The sequence below is a fragment of the Carya illinoinensis genome, chromosome 15, assembly GCF_018687715.1.
Source record: "Carya illinoinensis cultivar Pawnee chromosome 15, C.illinoinensisPawnee_v1, whole genome shotgun sequence".
Classification (NCBI taxonomy): domain Eukaryota; kingdom Viridiplantae; phylum Streptophyta; class Magnoliopsida; order Fagales; family Juglandaceae; genus Carya; species Carya illinoinensis.
Genome location: NC_056766.1, coordinates 9,282,646 through 9,300,544, shown reverse-complemented (window position 1 = coordinate 9,300,544; position 17,899 = coordinate 9,282,646). Strand labels below are relative to the sequence as shown.

The window sequence follows — 17,899 nt, the reverse complement described above, 5'->3', positions numbered from 1 at the left end:
AAATGTCGTTGCTACTACATTGCTTACGCATCATATAAATTGGTGGCACTAATAGTACGTTGGTGGCAGCACATTGAATTTGTTAACGGCGTTTATCTGGCCGCTGCCACTTTTTAAAATAGCAGCGTTACAATAAATGCCGCTACTAGTAATTTGCCGACGCATCATATAAATTGGCAACATTTATTTAAATGCCATTAATAGTATGTTGGTGGCAGCATATTGAATAATTTGATGGCGTTTATCTAAATGCCGCCAATGACATAATTTAATTACGGTTATCTAAACGCCACCACTAGTACGCTGCCAACTCATCATATAATTTGGTGACATTTATTTAAATGTCACTAATAGTACTTTGGCGAATTTATTAACGACATTTATCTAAACGATGCCAATTTTTAAAATAACGGCATTAACATAAATGATGCCACATTACGTTGCCAATGTATCATATAAATTAACGGCATTTATTTAAATGCCACAATAGTACGTTAACGATACATTGAATAACAACTCCACAAAGACTCGAGTTTTCCATAACTCAACATACCAAAATAACCACCAAAGGTAAACAAACCTACAAAATACGATCCTCCAAAAATACTTGTACCCTTAATTCATATATGATCATCGAACTTTTCCAAAACTTCCTACTCGTGTTCCCCAGCTAAACCATCAAAATATTTGAAAAAAAGTTATGAAAATAAGGGGTGAGTTATCAACAACTCAGTAAGCAGAGAACATATACCAGTGTGCAAAAATGAGCATTTACAGAATTTAGATTGCAGAATAAAAACACTTTTACTTTTAGAATGTAAAATCAGAACATATTATCAAAAATATCAGAGCGAAAGTTTCAGAAAATATTTTTATTCAAAGTTCATTTGGCACAGCATAACTGAAACATCACATCAGAACATAATACCATGTTTAACCCCTGTGGTAGGGTTATACAAACTCCGGCGGCCAACCGAGCAGAAATAGAATATAAATCTTCCTCTTATTATTCTCAGAGCACCGAGTGTGCACACAGAAAAAACCATGCTAAAAACCACTTTACTTCCAAAGTTGGTGCATCGAAAACAGAAAAGTTGGTACTAACTCAAACAGAGGTCACAGTCTTACATCCGTGGTAAGGTCAGAACTGATCAGAAACAAAAACAAAATATCATGCTAGATGTTTTCAGAAATCACATCATATCATATCATAGTACAAAATATTTTCAGAACATAATAGAATCAGATCACAAAAATATAAATTATGCACAAAATTTCATATTCGCTCTCTCTTGCATAGTTTAGAAATAAAATGTCAAAATAGCTCATGTCTACATTAGTCATGCCAAAAAAGTACTTTATTCTTATACAAAATTTTATGAGTAATGCAAAACAAACCACGCTTACCTGAACTTCTTAACTTTTCAGAAATTATCTTCAATAGTACTGAATGAAAATCAATCATCACCTATAGAAAAAAAATTCATGTAGCTTGAGCAAATCTCCAATTGAATATTTATCACATATTTACACCTGAAATACTTTAATTTCCCATTCTAATACCTCAAAAACCTAAAAAATTTTCTTAACCCTAAAATATCATTATTTCCTAAATACTTAGATTTACACAAAACTCTCCAAACAAAATATCATACTAATTTCAAGAATTAGTTAAACCCAAACCCGCTTAAGAAATCAAGTTTCTGATCATAAAAAATTTATATCATCGAAATCTCCCACAAAACAAACCTAACTCAAAAATAAGTCCAACTTACCTCAAGCCCAATATAAGATCAAAACCATCATAAAACTTAGGCCTATCCCAAACATCATATTTGCCATGAGTTGCAATAATTTACTACCACTTACACGTATAACTTGAAATCATACCCAAAGCAACCCAAATTAACCCACAACTAGAGGGTGGTGGCAACCTACCCAAAGACAAAGACCAAGACAACAACAGCGAGAGCGAGGCGCAAAGGAGTTGGGCTGTCCGATGATGGCTAGAGTTGGGTCGATGTGATACCTCGTATTTTAGTATATTTTTATTGAATGAGTAATTCAATTGATTTAAAAAAAATTGGTTCTCTTATTTTAAATTTATTGGATTTTCATTGGATTTATTTTATGATTTTTTTTAAGTTGTGAAATTTATTTTGATGTACTTTCTTAATATTAATTATTTTTTTTGCATTTAAAATTCTCTTTATTTTAAATTAGTTTATTGTTAGATTTTATTATTTTATTTTATTAAGTCACTGTGTTTAAATTATTTTATTTTATTTAACTTGCTGTTTTAAATTTTATTTTCGTTGGATCAGTTTGAGACCCTGAGTTGGAAAAAGCTGGACCTCATTTCTTTTCATTCCTTTTTCTTTTTACCTTTTTTTTCTTTTTCTCCTCTTTTTCTTTCCCTTTTTCTTTTTCGTTCTTTCTTTTTCTTCTTTTTTCTCTTGATTCTTCCCTTCCCGCGCGAGCCATCCTTTCCTCTCCTTCCATCTGTTTCTTTTCCTCCACCCAGCACCACCGTGCGCCGTCCGTGAGCCTCACTGCCTAGCCCATCTTCTTTCCCACCAACCGGCGACCTTCCCCCTTCATTTTCACTTTCCTATTTGACCTTTTTGGCTTTCAACCGCCGCCCACGCCGCCACCCACGATCAACCACCACCACCATTAGTTTCACCAAGACCCCTAAGCCCTACCCTAGCCTTCCCTAGTCTTCATTTGTTTCCTTTCAAATTTGAGTATTTTGAGACCCGCGGCCATAGTGCATTTTGCATTGTGACGTTGCTGTGCCATTACCTTTTGCAGTTTATTGATCATTCAAAAATTATATTAGAGCACTGTAAGTATTTTCTGAATAACTTTTGAGATTTAAATATATTTTGCATTAACAATTATTTTGTGAATTTGGTTAATTGTGCCGAACTGAGTCCGAGGAGTCGGGGGTCGGTTGGAATGGAGAACGGAGTTGTTTGTGTGATTGGTTGGTGTTACGATTTGTTGGTTGTTGGATATTTGTCTCGTGTCATACAATGCATAATGCACACATGTTCATGTGTATATTTGAAAACTAGATTTTCATGCGAGATATGATTTTGCATGTGTTTGAAATGAATGGATTAAACAGTTTAAGAGATAGTTGTTGTATGGATGGTGGTAAGCAGGGACGGTGGTAGAGTCCCGCCTGCGATTCTCGCCTACGGTGCACGCGGTAGGGATGGTGGTAGAGTCCCGCATGCGATTCCCTCCTATTGTGCACGCAATAGGGATGATGGTAGAGTCCCACCTACAGTGCTCTGATAGATTGAAAGATAGATAAAAAAGAACTGTATGGATGGTGGTAAGTAGGGACAGTGGTAGAGCCCCACCCGTGATTCCCGCTTACGGTGCACGCGATAGGGATGGTGGTAAGCAAAAATAGTGGTAGAGTCCCGCCTAAGGTGTTAATTGGATATTTGAGCCATTTTCTGGAAAAATGGCGAGATTTGATGTTGGGCCATTTTCTAGGAAAATGGCAGATATTTTAAGGGACTGTATATGTTTTTAGGCCAAATTGGGATTTTGGCGTGTATTTGAAAATATTCATTTTTGGGGAAAATGATTTTCGGGTTTTGTGCATTTGTCAACATGTGCATGCATATTGTTATTGCATGAATGTATTTCACGATAGGGATGGTGCATGTACGAATCCTGGGTAGTTGGATAGAAATGCCAATCACGATGGTTTCCTCTGCTTAATGGAGTCTTGTGAGAAGAAAAGGGCACTGGGGTCTCCTCCTTAGAATAAAGGCATGGAGGGAGAGGTTGTTTTGCATGGGGGACCTACAAGGAGGACATGTGGTGGATCTAGGCTAGTGGGGGACTTCGGGCGCCACTATCCATGGTTGGTTCTGGTGTGATGGTGGTCAAAAGGAGGGAGGGAGTTGCTTTGTTTTCTCTTGGCGAAAGCTCTATTTTTGGGGAGCCAAATAGAGGTAGCTTCGATTCTCTATGCAGGTGGCTACTGGTTTCGCGTGGGCTGGGTAATGGGGCTATCACACAGTGGTTTTCAATGGGAGGAGGGCTCATGGCGTGGAGGTTGGTTTCATGGCAGTTGGGTATGCTGCGATTTGCTATTGAGGTTGAGGTCTTGCAGAAGGGGGTTTTACAAAAACTCAAGACTGCGGCAACCCTAGCTTGGAGAAGAAAGGAAGATGAACCTACATGCATGAAGGATCTATGTAAATATGTAGAAAAAGGAAACCCTAGAGAGGATGAAGGGACGAGAGACGTACGTGCATGGGACAAAGGGAGTGGAGTCTTGCGTAATTGAACATTGTTTTTCACATGTTGGGTTTTTGGGGGTGATCGTGTAGGTCATTTCAAATATTTGGGACCATGTTTGGATAATACAGAGGACTAAAAGATGATTACGAAAATTTGGGTTTTTTCTCCGAATTTTGGGTCTCGACTAATCCTTAAAAGAAATATACTTGTTCCATAAATTCTTCAGCCCATATCAAGATTCCATCCAAACCAAAATATTTAATAACTAAAATGGCAAGTCCAATAAGAATATTTGATATCTGCCAAAATAAAATCTTAGGCCCGTACTCTCTTACAATTTTTTTTTTTGACTCATAATCTCAAATGGTCTTTTCACACCTATAGACCCAACAAATTTTGTAAAGCGGGTTTGGTTGGGCTCGGGTGTTACATGTCCAGTCCAAGAGTGCATGGACTAGATAGTGGTACCTAGATTGTCTACAAATTCAGCATCCACATTCTTATAAAAAAGTGCAAGCCAGTATGAAATCTCGCATTGTTTAGAAGGAAGAATTTATTGCTCTTTATAATGATTTAGGCATTCAATTGTACAATTGCTTAGTTCTTTTGAAGTATGGCTCATACATGGATTCAACCTCCCTCGGAGCTTTCCAAGAGGAAGTTGAACTGTGCCACCAATGATAAAATCAAATTGTATAGAGTCTATCATAATCAAAAGTACTTGAGTTGTGCCACCTATCATAGAATGATTTTTAGAGTATGAGTGTAGGTGGTATATGGAATCTCATAGTACTAAAAAAGATCTGATACTCAATTCTCAAGCAAAGAGATATATAGCTTTGCTATATATAAATATTCTCTTCTTCTTTTTTCTTAAGAAAAAGGAAAGATTCGATAATTTTGTAGTAGATTGGTGCTTAGAGTGTCTACAAAGTCAGCATCCGGTATGAGTGTAGGTGGTTTATGGAATCTCATAGTACTAAAAATGATATGATACTCAATTCTCAAGCAAAGAGATATATAGCTTTGCTATATATAAATATTCTCTTCTTCTTTTTTCTTAAGAAAAAGGAAAGATTCGATAATTTTGTAGTAGATTGGTGCTTAGAGTGTCTACAAAGTCAGCATCCAAGTCCTACATATAGCTTTGCATAAATTAAGGTCTTTCAAGCTTCCGGTTTTGCTATCTCGGGTATCTTTCACTTGGTCATTATCATTCAAGAAAATAACAAGGAGATAGCACTGATCATACTAAACAGGCATACAACTATGTAATAAAAATGTGTAAATTTACATTTAATTTTATTTAATTTAAATAGTTTTGAATTTAAGAAATAATAGTTTCAATGGATACATGATAAAAAGTTCATGTAGAGTAGTTGTGATCTACTTAATTATTATCACCTCTCTTTAATCTTATAATGATTTTTTTTTCCTCAAACAAAATAACTAGACATATAAAATCATTTAAAATATGGCATATATATAGTAAGTGTACGTGAATAAAAAATATCAAAATTTCAAATGACTAGCTAGGTATAATCAACCTTATAGATCACATTTTTGTCATGTGGATCGCGTGGCTCTTAAAGCTAAAATGGCTACTTTTTATATTTATTATCGACATATGTACAATACTTTAACCCTTTATTCTGTTTTGTTTTAAATTTCAAATTGTTTAGGGTATATTCCAAACTGTTTTGATAATTTCATCTCGAAATTATGTCACATTGGCATCTATTGTAATTTTTGTTTTTCTTCTTCATTTTTGTATTGTCCAAGTTTCCCAATCTCAGCTTAAAGCACTCTATATTTAACCCTACATTATGATCTCTCACGCTCTCGGTGTCCAGTCCTTCACTCCGTGAACGTGGCATCAGCTAGCAGTCTAAGAGGGGAAATTACTGTATGTTTGCTAATTTTCTATTATTTTAGCTCAGTGTTTATATTTAATTAGCACGTACACGCACTCGCATTTGAGCTAAATCAGTCATGGGTTTTGGTCTTAACTTTCTTAATTTATTATTGATCCGGAGATATTTTTTTTGTTGAGATACCATGCACATCTATTTTGGTTGCATTAAATCGTGATATGTTATTTTGTAAATTTACTTTTAATATAAAATAGATCTATTGTATCATATAAAACTATATCATTTTGTAGATTTATTTTTATAGAATCTTTTTGTGACCATAACACTTGCCTTCTAATTATATACTTCCTTACTCTCTGTATCGGTATATATGTTTATTTCCGATAGACAAAATAAGTGGTACAAAACCCACGAGTTTTAAGGCCAATTGGAACACTCTATAGCGTAACGAGCAGTCACCATATTAAAATTTGGTAACATCGCCTCATGCATCAGCTCTCGTCATCCCTTCTAAGTTATTAGTTCCTTTAAAACTATTTTACAAAGAGAAATGCTAGGTCCGCATAGAGATTCGTTTACTTTTGAAAAACCTCTTTGTAAACCTAAAGTATTAACGCCCCGGTCCCACAGGGGTCGGAGAGTTACTTCCTGATAAGTAAACTCACATTCCAACAATATTATTGTAGACTTCAAATTCCCAATACCATAAAGAAATTTTGATTCAAACTAATTTCCTCAATATAATAAATTTTCCAAAATGCTAAATCATTAGAACACAATAAAATTTCTCAATAAACTTCGTCAAAACATATATAGAAACTCTCCAAGCTTAAACCATCATTCTTAAATCAACTCACCCAATGCTTCATAATCTGATTCTCAGCTAAAATATCCAAAATCATTTGAAAAATATTGTGGAGATAAAGGGTGAGTTATCAACAACTCAGTAAGCAAAGCACATATACTAGTGTGTGCAACATGAGTCATTTCATAAAGTTTCATATGCAGGAAGCAGAAAACATTTCATTTTCCAATGCAGATCTCAAAAAAATATTATCAGCAAAATAGAGCAACGTTTCAATCTTTTCATATTTAGAAAACATACTGTTATTATTTAAAAACACTTTGGCATAACATAACTGAACGTTCTCATCTTATCATATCATAATGTATCGTATCATATACCATGCTTAACTCTCGTGGTAGAGTTGTACTATCCCTGGTGGCCAAACTAGACAGTATCATATTGTGAAACTTTTACTTTTTCAATCTCGGAGCCCCGAGTATGCACACAGGAAAAAAAACACATAAAAGCACTGTTTTTAAAATCGTACCGTACCGGCCGGTACGGCCGGTATATTCCGTACCGGCCACCGGACCGGTACAGAAATTTTATAATTTCGTACCGGTTCAAATACCGGCCAGTACCGGCCGTATCGGCCGATATTTCGGCCTGTACCGGCCGGTGTACCGGCCCGTACCGGCCGGTATTTCGGTTTCGTTATTTTTTTTTCATTTTTTCAAATTACAAATTTATTTTTTTACCCCCAATTTAGACTAAACTATTTATAATTTATATAGATATATGTATTTATGTATAATTTATTTATATATAAATTATTATTTTGAAATATAATTAATATATATATATTTATATATATAATTTATTTATATATCGACTATCCCGAAACGGTACACGAAACGGTACCGGTACCGAAATATTTCGTTCCAGTGCCTTGACCGGTACGGTATTCAAAACATTGCATAAAAGACCACTCTGTTTCTAAAGTGGGTGCACTCATATCATATCATATCATGTTGGTACCAACCATATCACGTGAACCAGTATCATCATATTAGAACCATATTCAGAATCAGAATAATAATAGATAAATATGCCAAAGGTTTTTCATATTCATATCATATCAAATCATGTGCAGAACACATTCATATCATTTTCAAATGATCAATAACAGATCCAAAACATTTCATATCACATGAACAAAAATCTCACATATCATATTCACTCTTTTTAACATTTCAGAACATGTTAAATATTGCTCATGTCTACACTTTTCATGTCAAAAAGTATTTTCTCTTTCATATAGATTTCATGGGTGAATGCAAAACATATAACTGAGGTTGTTTTCACGTTTTCTTTTCAAAACATAACATGCACATTTTTACAAACCAATCTCAGTTCATGTTTTTTTTATGCAAATATAGCATAGGAACTCTGCTTATCTGATCTTCTTAACTTTCTAAATCTTCCTCATAACAGTGCCAACAGAAATCCGATCATCACCTATAAAATAGTCAAACTTAACTTACTTAAATTTCAGGTCGAAATGTATTTCAATACCTAAACCCGAAATGCCATCATTAACCTATTTTAATTTCTCAAAAAAACCTAAAATTCTTTTAACTCTAAAATACAACCACTTTCTAAATTTATCAAATCTGGCAAAACAACTTAAATTCATTTCGAAAAATTAACTTAATCATATTTAAAACTCATATCTTTATAAACTATTTATTGAAATCAAAATTTAATACTACTAACGTATAATGTAGTAGGAAATCGTAATTCTCTTAAACAATAGTAGCTCATAAAATATCCTTAATGATACTTATATTAAAAATCAATGTAAACTATTAATCAATATCTAACTTAAAAATATCAAATATTTATTTCTATATAATAGGCTTAAAGTGTTTAAAACAAAAGATTAAATGCTTACAAATTACTACCAAATCTAGTTGTAAAAATTTAATACTAGTTCATGTAATTAAAGCCTTTAAATAGTTTGTATGGAATCAAGTTTATGACTAATACATTTATCGAAGTAAAATTATGCCTAATTTAAAAAGACTAAACAAAATCCAACTTAAAACAAGTGAAATCTAGAAAATAGAAAACCATGCTAAAATACCATTCAAAACACATTCGGTCATCCCTTTCACAATAAAAGGGTATAAACATAGTAAAACAATCTCTTGCATACTAGGTTAACAGAGTAATATAAAAGAAAAACAACTTGGGCGGCGGCATCACGAACACACACGAAGGAACACCAAGCTTTGAGTGGCAGAGCTTACCCAAAAATGAAAACGAAAAAATAGACTAGTGGGAGAGGTATGCGATCGTGTCGGAACTCGAAAGAAGGGTGGCAGGTGGCTATTGGCGACGTTTTCTGTGGGATTTCCGATTGGGTTAGCTCTTGGTAACGGCAGTTTGCAGTGGCTCATAAAAAAACGTAGTTGCTTTATTTCTTCTTGCTTAAAATAGGGGCTTGCGTGAGGTGTTGTTGTGAGGATGAGCAGGGTGGCTTGTGTGAAGGATAGGGCTCAAGGTGACGCATGGTGGGGCAAAGGTAGTGGAGAGGTTGTTCGAGTGGCTAGCTCACGGTTTCTGTCGTGCGGGGTGATCTCGGCACGTTGTTTTCCATTCGGAGTAGTGCCGCGAGATGGGGGCGGCGTTGCCGTTTATGGCAGGGGACAAGGTGGCAGCAGTTTCTTGAGGGGCTGGGCAGTGGGGTACTTGTTTCCCACCATGGTGCATGGTTGTGATGTGAAGGGGTAGGGAGGGTGGTTGTGAGCATAGTTTGGTTTACAGTGGTAAAGCAGGTTCTTATAGATCATAGTGACTGACTAGTGGTTTGCACTGAACGGGAGAGACTCTGAGAGAGAAGACTGAGACCATGAGAGATATGGATAGAAAAAGTGATCTAAGTGATGGACGGGAAATGAAATAATGAAGAGAAAATAAAATAAAATAAAAGATATTCAAATTGTCGAGACGGGAGATGGTGGAGATTTGGGTGGAGTGATTTTCGGAATGTACAGAAACGAAAAGTGAAAACCATCAAAAAGATAAAATGCACGAGGAAAGATGAATCTTACCTCGAACGACGTCTAGAGGTAAGGGAGGTTACTCAGTGTTGAGGCTGCGTGAAAACAGTAGAAAGAAAGAGGAAAAAAAAAAAAAAAAAAAATCTAACCGGCCTGGGTGTTACAACTAACATTTGTCGTCTTGCTCTAGGCTATAAAAAAAAAAAAACAAATATTACCTGGTAAGCTCCCACTAGATGGATAATAATATTGCAAATGTTAGCAATGTCAATAAGCCAGTAAGGTTCATAAAAACCAAATCCTGTTAAAAAATTTCCAGGCGCTTGGTTTCCAAACGCTGCATAGCTCAGAACTCCACACGGGAAGTAAAAGCTAGTGGTAACTGACACTCCAATGGTGGCAACTACTCTAGAACTTCATCACCAGGTTCTCTGGTGGGCTTCATTTTATCCTGCAATTTTTTGAAACTTCAGTCAACATTATTTTGGAAGAAAATATTTTGTGATAGATTATCCAATTAATTATTAGTACTCTTGAAACGAGTGGAAGAAGATTATACATATGTACTTAGAGATTGTGACAAAGTTTGCCTGTATATCAATGAGGATGTTCGAGTACGAATAGGCAAAGGGAATGTTTCCAATGGCCTGTAAACAGTTCCACACTTTCCGTGAAATTGTCACATCTACTCCTGCACTTACACCTATGATGATTGTCTTCCCATCTTCTTTCCCATCTGCAAATATCAAAAGATGAAAACACTTGAAACCGAAAAAATCATACTTCACTAACCACTACTTTCAATGGAAGGCCATAAAAATTTGTCATGCCAATGAAATTCCCCTCCCCCAACCGCAACCCCCAATGGTAGGTACTTCCCAAATGTATTTATCAGTTATAAATTTCCATTTTTGCTAGACCTGCTATTCATGCTATCGAGAGACCGATGCCTATATATGAAAGCGTACGAGAAAGACATTACTGCTGCAACGTAGGAGAGCCCTGCAAGGTCGTGAAAATTAGGTATTTGGCTTATAAAAAATTGGAAGACCTGTTAGATACTCCAACACAGTCACTGTCAATACGAAAAATTAGAAAATAGAGATGTCTCACATCACTCGCCACTCACGCACAACTTCCTCAATCTTCATTATGTTAAAGGAAGTGATAACATATAGAGAGAGAATATAGGTAGCAATTAATGAATGGTCTGATTTGATGATATGAGGGGGAAAAGTGGGGTAGGTTGGAACTGAGTGATCCGAAGATGCTGAGTCCTAATCTGGTGTCACTGCGTGAAATAGCGCAACGCCATGTGAATCAGTCTCACATATATGCAAGTTAATTAGGCCATAGCTAGGCGAGTCCCATGCATGCACTAATCATTAACAGGAGTTCCTTTTGGTAACCTAGAAAAGGTAATACAATAGAAGGATCTCTTATAAATATATTTGACTAAACGGTACGTTTTCCTGGTATATTTTAGTCACTGCACTGATTGCTACCTTTGACACCAAAAGGATCTGCTTGTTTTCTCTCCCAAAACCCCTGTTGAAACAATTATAGTTAAGATCTTCTCTAGTTCTTTTCACGATTTTAGCTAAAAAAAGTAGATAGATGGAGTGAATCTTATCTCCTTTATAAGTTCGTCTTATAACATTAAATGACTCGTTTCATATTTCTGTTTCTGTTCCATCAGTTTCATTTTAGATCTACAAGTCTGAACAACTCTTCCAAGAAATTTTCATCCTTGATCCAAAAAAATCTAATTTTATTTTTTTAAATTCTCCATTGTTTTTCATTTGAATAAATCTGACGTCCCAGTGAAAAAAATTGTGTTTATCACTATCTGGCAGCTGTGATTTCCTTTTAAGCCTGTCTCGAGGAAAGAAAGTTGGAAGTTGTCTAGCAGAAAGATCTGCGACACGACCTTTCATTCGTTTGGTTCATTTTTCGAACCAAAAGTGAGATAGATCGAGGGAAAAGTAACGAAAAGGAGATATGGTCGAGGTCATTCCGATCAAGCTGCAGAAGATATGGGAGAAATGAGATGTCAGGGGAGTCATTCTCTTCAGCCTTTCACTACAAATCGTACTGTCTTTCGGTGCTCCCATGAGAAAGAGCACAGGAAATAAGCTCTCCATCCTGATCATCTGGGGATCATACTTTCTAGCCGATGGGGCAGCTAACTTCACCATCGGGCTCATCACCAGTAGCAGGACCTCATGTAAGTTTATTCAAAGGAATGACCTTCTTGCATTTTGGGCTCCGTTCTTGTTGTTACATCTTGGTGGGCCGGACACCATAGCTGCTTTTGCCCTTGAGGATAATCAGCTCTGGCTTAGGCACTTTCTCACCTTGATATTCCAGGTTGTCACCTCGTTTTATCTCTTCCTGGAAACACTACCAAGCAACAAGCTATGGCTCCCGACTTCCCTCATTTTCCTCGCAGGAGTCATCAAATATATTGAACGGACACGTTCTTTACATTTTGCAAGCTGGGTTACATTCCGAGAAGCATTGCTTATGGAACCAGATCCTGGACCAGAGTACGCGAGGCTCATGGAGGTATTCTCTTCGAAGAAATTAGCCAGACTTCCTACAACAATATCAGAAACAGTAGATGTTGATATTAAACAATCGAAGTCCGCCTTCTATTCTCTTCAACCAAGCGGGGAGAGATTAGATGACTTTGAGGTGGTGAAATATGGTTACCACTTCTTCAAAATCTTCAGGGGGGTCATTGTTGATTTCATTAGCCACAATAATCGAACGAAGAGCAGAGCATTTTTTCTTGCGAGAAATGCTGAAGATGCACTTAGGGTGTTGGAGGTTGAACTCAATTTCATCTACGAAATTCTCTATACCAAGTTCATTGTAGTGCATTCTTGCAGAGGATACTTTTCCCGCTTCCTAACCTTTGCTTCAGTTTTGGTGTCCCTTGGGATCTTCTTCTTTCGGGACTGCAAGAATGGTTTAGATAATTTTCATATTCGAGTTACCTACACCCTGCTGCTCGGTGCCTTGAGCTTTGAGGTAATAGCTCTTTTCAACCTCATTTTCTCAGATTGGACAATAGCTTCTATCAACAAGGAAAATACAAATCCAAGAGTCTGGACCATCTTGGAAAAATATCTCAAATTTAGAACTTCAAAGTGGTCTAAATGCAGGGATGACTCTGGCAAAGAGAGAGTTACACCAGTATTACTTCGCAGGTGGTCTGAATCCGTGGCAGGATTTAATTTGATTACATACTGCCTCAAGAAACTTCCGAAAAAATCCCATGAAGAAAATGATCAGTTATGCCTTGGCATTTATAAGAAGACTACTCATTTGTTGCATCATGCACGCAAATATTGTCTCGAATATGTGGTTGAACCATTGGGTGCTCAGGATTTTCTAGATGAGTTGAAATATGCGCCCAAAAAACCCTTAAGAAAAGATCTATGGGAATTTATCTTTGAAGAACTGCGGCGGAAATCTAAAGAAGCAGATCAACCAGAAAATATCAAGAAAATAAGTTCAGCTAGAGGTGCTTACGTTCTCGAAGAATATTGCAAAAAACAGCTCGAAGGGGAAGTAGTACTTCTTGAAACGTTAAAAACAGAATATATTGAAAATGTTACCTTCGACGAGAGTCTTCTGCTTTGGCACATTGCTACTGAACTCTGCTATCATGGAAGTGAAGTCGATCAGGATAAAAAAGCTCAACCTGATGAAGTCGACCATAAATTCATCAGTAAGCATGTTTCAGATTACATGCTATATCTTTTAGTGATGAAACCTACTATGATGTCTGCTGTGGCAGGTATTGGGAAAATTAGATATAGAGATACATGTGCTGAGGCTAAAAGATTCTTTCACAATAAGGGACTAGGACCAAACAATATCGGAAAGGATGCTTGTGAAAACCTCCTTGATGTGAATACAGTTGTTAAACCTGTTCAGGTGAAGGGAGATCATAGAAGCAAATCTGTATTGTTTGATGCATGCATGCTGGCCAAAGAGCTTCAAAAATTGGAGGAGAAGAAATGGGAGGTAATCAGCAAAGTGTGGATGGAGATGTTGTCATACGCGTCAAATCATTGCCGACCAGATGCTCATGCTCAGCAACTAAGTACGGGTGGACAACTTATCAATCTTGTTTGGTTGCTGATGGCTCATTTTGGCCTGGCTGAGCAGTTCGTATTCACTATTGCCGGTGCTGGCCGTGCAAAAGTGATTGTGGAAAGGTAGTTACTTTTTCGTTATCCATGCTATTATATGTTTATGATTGGAATTTGATGTACTTTTTTCCATATATCTCTAATCTCCTTCGCTGGTAACTTCTTCATTATTGATGCTATATATTTATGATTGGAACTTGAGGCAGAGCTGTGCATTCGGATTCGGATTCAGATATTTGGAAACATCCAGATCCAGATATGGAATGTTAAAATATTTTTTTTTATCACTTTTTTTTTAATAAAAAATCTTTTAGCAATTTTTAAAAGGATTTAAAAAAAAAAAAAAAGTATCTTTTAAACACTTGAGAGTTGAGTGATAGAGAGAGAAGTCTGGAAGTAAAAATTAGCAATCGCAATTGAAAAGGTGAAGCAGACAAAATAATTAAATTATACCAATCAAAATCAATTATTTTTTTAATAGCTACGTCGCTGGAAGCAGAGACCATCGGAACCAAAAGGCAGAAAAACCAAAGCAATCTTGTCTATTTGTTTAGTACAAAATTTGTGAAGTCCCCAAAAAAGGAAAAATAGTAAAATGCCTGAACCTTGGAATTGGTGATGTGGGAGTTCTTCCAGATCTTAGAGGCGATGGTGGAATGGAGTTGGGAGATCATGACGACATCGTCGAGGTTGTAGATTTCCATGATGGTGGGTAAGGATGTACAGGCGGATTGAAGAATCGGATCCGGGCGGGTATAAGATTTTTCTACTCAATCCGGACGGTTATCCAGGATTGATCTGTATTTCCGGGTTTCCAACCGGACCGGAAAAAATTTCGGTCTGGTTGTATACCTCTAACTTGATGTACTTTTTTCTGATATATCTATAATCTCCTTCGCTTGCATGTTGGAAAGAATCAATTGAATTGGAATATAATCACCAATATAAATTTAGAAAAATTCTACTTGTCAGCTCCCAATATCATATACTAACATGTGATTTATCATTTTTATCATTATATTTAAATACACATATTTACACAATAAGGATAAAAACGAAAAATCACATTTTAGTATAAGAAAAATTTAGTTGCAAGCACAATTGCGCACTAATATGTGCACCAATTTAATTTGATTGGTCAAAAAATAGATTTTATTGGAAACCGTATTAATTTAAATTTTAAATATGAAGAAATCAGTATTAGTATACAGATTAGTACGCAACTTTACTTGTACGTAGCAAAACTCTTTAGTATATGGTGTAGGAATTAATGATAAATAACAATTTTCATATATCTAATCTCCTCCTACTAGGAAAATTCAGCTTTACTCATTGACATTTTTCATAAAAAGCAAATGAAGTAATTATAGGTATATCAAGAAAGAAAAACTTTAAAGACGTAAAAATTTCAAAAATTTTAAGAGAAAAAGTATCACGCTTGTATAATTTCCCCCCCCCCCCCCCCCTTAATTACGAAGAGCAAATGGGTACATTAGGTATGAGATTCTCTAACACTACCTTGTTTCTTGTATACCAAATTAGAAGGTCCATGGCATTTGCTACAAAGATGAGGAAATGGTAGAGGTGCTCTAGCTATAGGTTTTGTAACGTCCCATACCCGGAGGGTCAATGAATTATTTCCTATCATCTAAAATCACATCCAACAATACATCTATAGATTAAAAAAGAAAACACTGCGGAACCTTCCCCTTCTCTCTCACTTTTTCTTGCAACAAAGCACACCACCCCATCACCCTCTTCTCGATGAGTCCTTGTCATGGCTCAGCTCCTTTCATCGCCTACACAAGCACTGCTCCTACATAAGTTGCATCACCATCTATCGAAAGCCCCCACACCTAAAACTAATGGCCAACTTCTACACGTTTGTTGCAAAGAACCACAACACATGCACTCACCTCAAGCCAAGGTAGGCAGAGAACCACCCCTAGCTCCACTTGTCCACAGCGACGACAACTGCTCCCCCACCTCAAGTTGGAAACCACCTAGCCCCACTATCACAGCAATTGTAAAACTCAGCCATTTTCCCCTCCTCTTCACGAATGACTAAACCACCGGACAACAACCACTGTGCGCCACTCATCATTGCAACCTGAATCCCAAACCTTTTGGGTTTGAAACCTTAGCCTTTGCTGCCAGCTCCACCATGTTCCTTCCTGTCTGGTGTTGCTACAGTGAGATCTCCATCTCTTGGCTTCACACCCGTGCTCTCTGTCTCACTCCCATGCTCCCTATCTCACTATATAGACACACACACACACACACACACACACAATTTCTTTCTCTACCTGAGTCACCACATAAACACCCTCAAGACCATCGCCTAACCCACTGTTTGGAATGACCACAGTCTATAGCAGTGCTCAGGATTCTTCAATCATCCAGAATGCCTACCTTCGCATTGTACATAATCCTCGAACTAACCATCAAAATAACTTTCGTTGGAAAACTGTGAAATTGTGAATTGTGCAATCTAGTTGTGAATCTGTGTGGTGGCTGAAGGCCCCATGGAGAGTTGGAATTGAACCGTAGTTGGCTGTGATTCTGTTTGGTGGTCGAGGGCCTTATAGAGCATTGGGATTAAAAAATTGTAGTTTGGGTGTGATGTGTTGGAATTGATTATACTGTTAAAATATTGGGCATTTTATAATAAATGTTATTGTTACTCTGTCACTCACACATTAAATACTGTATTTTTTGTTGCATTGTATTTGATGCCTGTGGTTGATATTCTTGTAATTGGACTCTGTTTTTGTGTGGGTAAATTGAGGTTCGTGAAACTATTGGGTTTTGAGTCAAATGATTTTCTGGGCTCATGCGTATCATGACCCCAAGCCGAGGAGGCATTATCTCAATAGAACTCCTTTGAGGGTGTGCATGACACTAAGAGACATCTCCTAGATTGTCGCTAGGCAACAACGAGCTCAGGTGAGACGATAATGCTCTCGACTCGACACTGTTGCCTCCTTGCTTGTGGAGGCCTGAGGATGCTTGACCATGAAAGCACTGGGCGCGAAATTGGGCATCGCTTGTTATGAAATAATACATATGATCGTTACTTGTGGTGTGACAAAAGGAGCCAAAGTGTGCGGATGGTCCATAAGGGAGACCATGGTGCATACCTTAATTTAAAATTAATGTTTTAAAAACAAAACCATGATTTTTAGATGTGTAACGTCTTGTGTGATAAATGTGTGCATAATTGAGTTTGTTAAATTGTATATGCCAAATGCCGTATTTCTCTGTATTTTCTAGTTTGCATAATTTCTCATTTTCCACTTGTAAAAGTGCAAATGCTGAATGTCATATTTTTGGCATTTCTCATTTTCCAAATATGCCAAATATTCACTAACAGTACCATTTTGCATTTCTCATTTGGAATTTCTCATTTTTGGCATTTCTCATTTGGTACTATCATATTTTTGGCATTTCTCTAGTTATATCAACACCAAAACTAGAAGATATTCATCGACATATTAACAACTTACACAAGCACAAAACAAATCCAACTAATATATATTACACAATCCCAACAGTAGAATAATACAAGCCCATAAACAATGGAGTTTGTAAACAACCCATAATTAGCAATTTATTCATCATAGTGCCTCGGACTTCAAAAATCACACAACACAAGCTCCAATAAACAATACATCAATATTTTAGCCTATCCTCCTCAAATTCACTTCACCATTCACAATACGCATGTCAACTAAA

The 17,899-nt window shown here is 36.6% G+C and overlaps 1 protein-coding gene and 1 pseudogene across 1 annotated transcript; one reads left to right on the top strand and one right to left on the bottom strand.

The window, feature by feature from the left end:
• Positions 1 to 10,081: 10,081 nt before the first annotated feature.
• On the bottom strand, positions 10,082 to 11,149 carry LOC122296635 (annotated as a pseudogene).
• A 394-nt stretch (positions 11,150 to 11,543) lies between these two features.
• On the top strand, positions 11,544 to 14,324 carry LOC122297554. Its single transcript, XM_043107664.1, has one exon. It carries the CDS (start codon positions 12,111 to 12,113, stop codon positions 14,232 to 14,234), a length of 2,124 nt encoding a protein of 707 aa, XP_042963598.1. The 5' UTR covers positions 11,544 to 12,110; the 3' UTR covers positions 14,235 to 14,324.
• The last annotated feature ends 3,575 nt before the right edge of the window (positions 14,325 to 17,899 follow it).

Excerpts from the sequence above, each read along its gene's own strand:
- LOC122297554 (XM_043107664.1), top strand. The coding sequence starts at position 12,111 with ATGAGAAAGAGCACAGGAAATAAGCTCTCCATCCTGATCATCTGGGGA.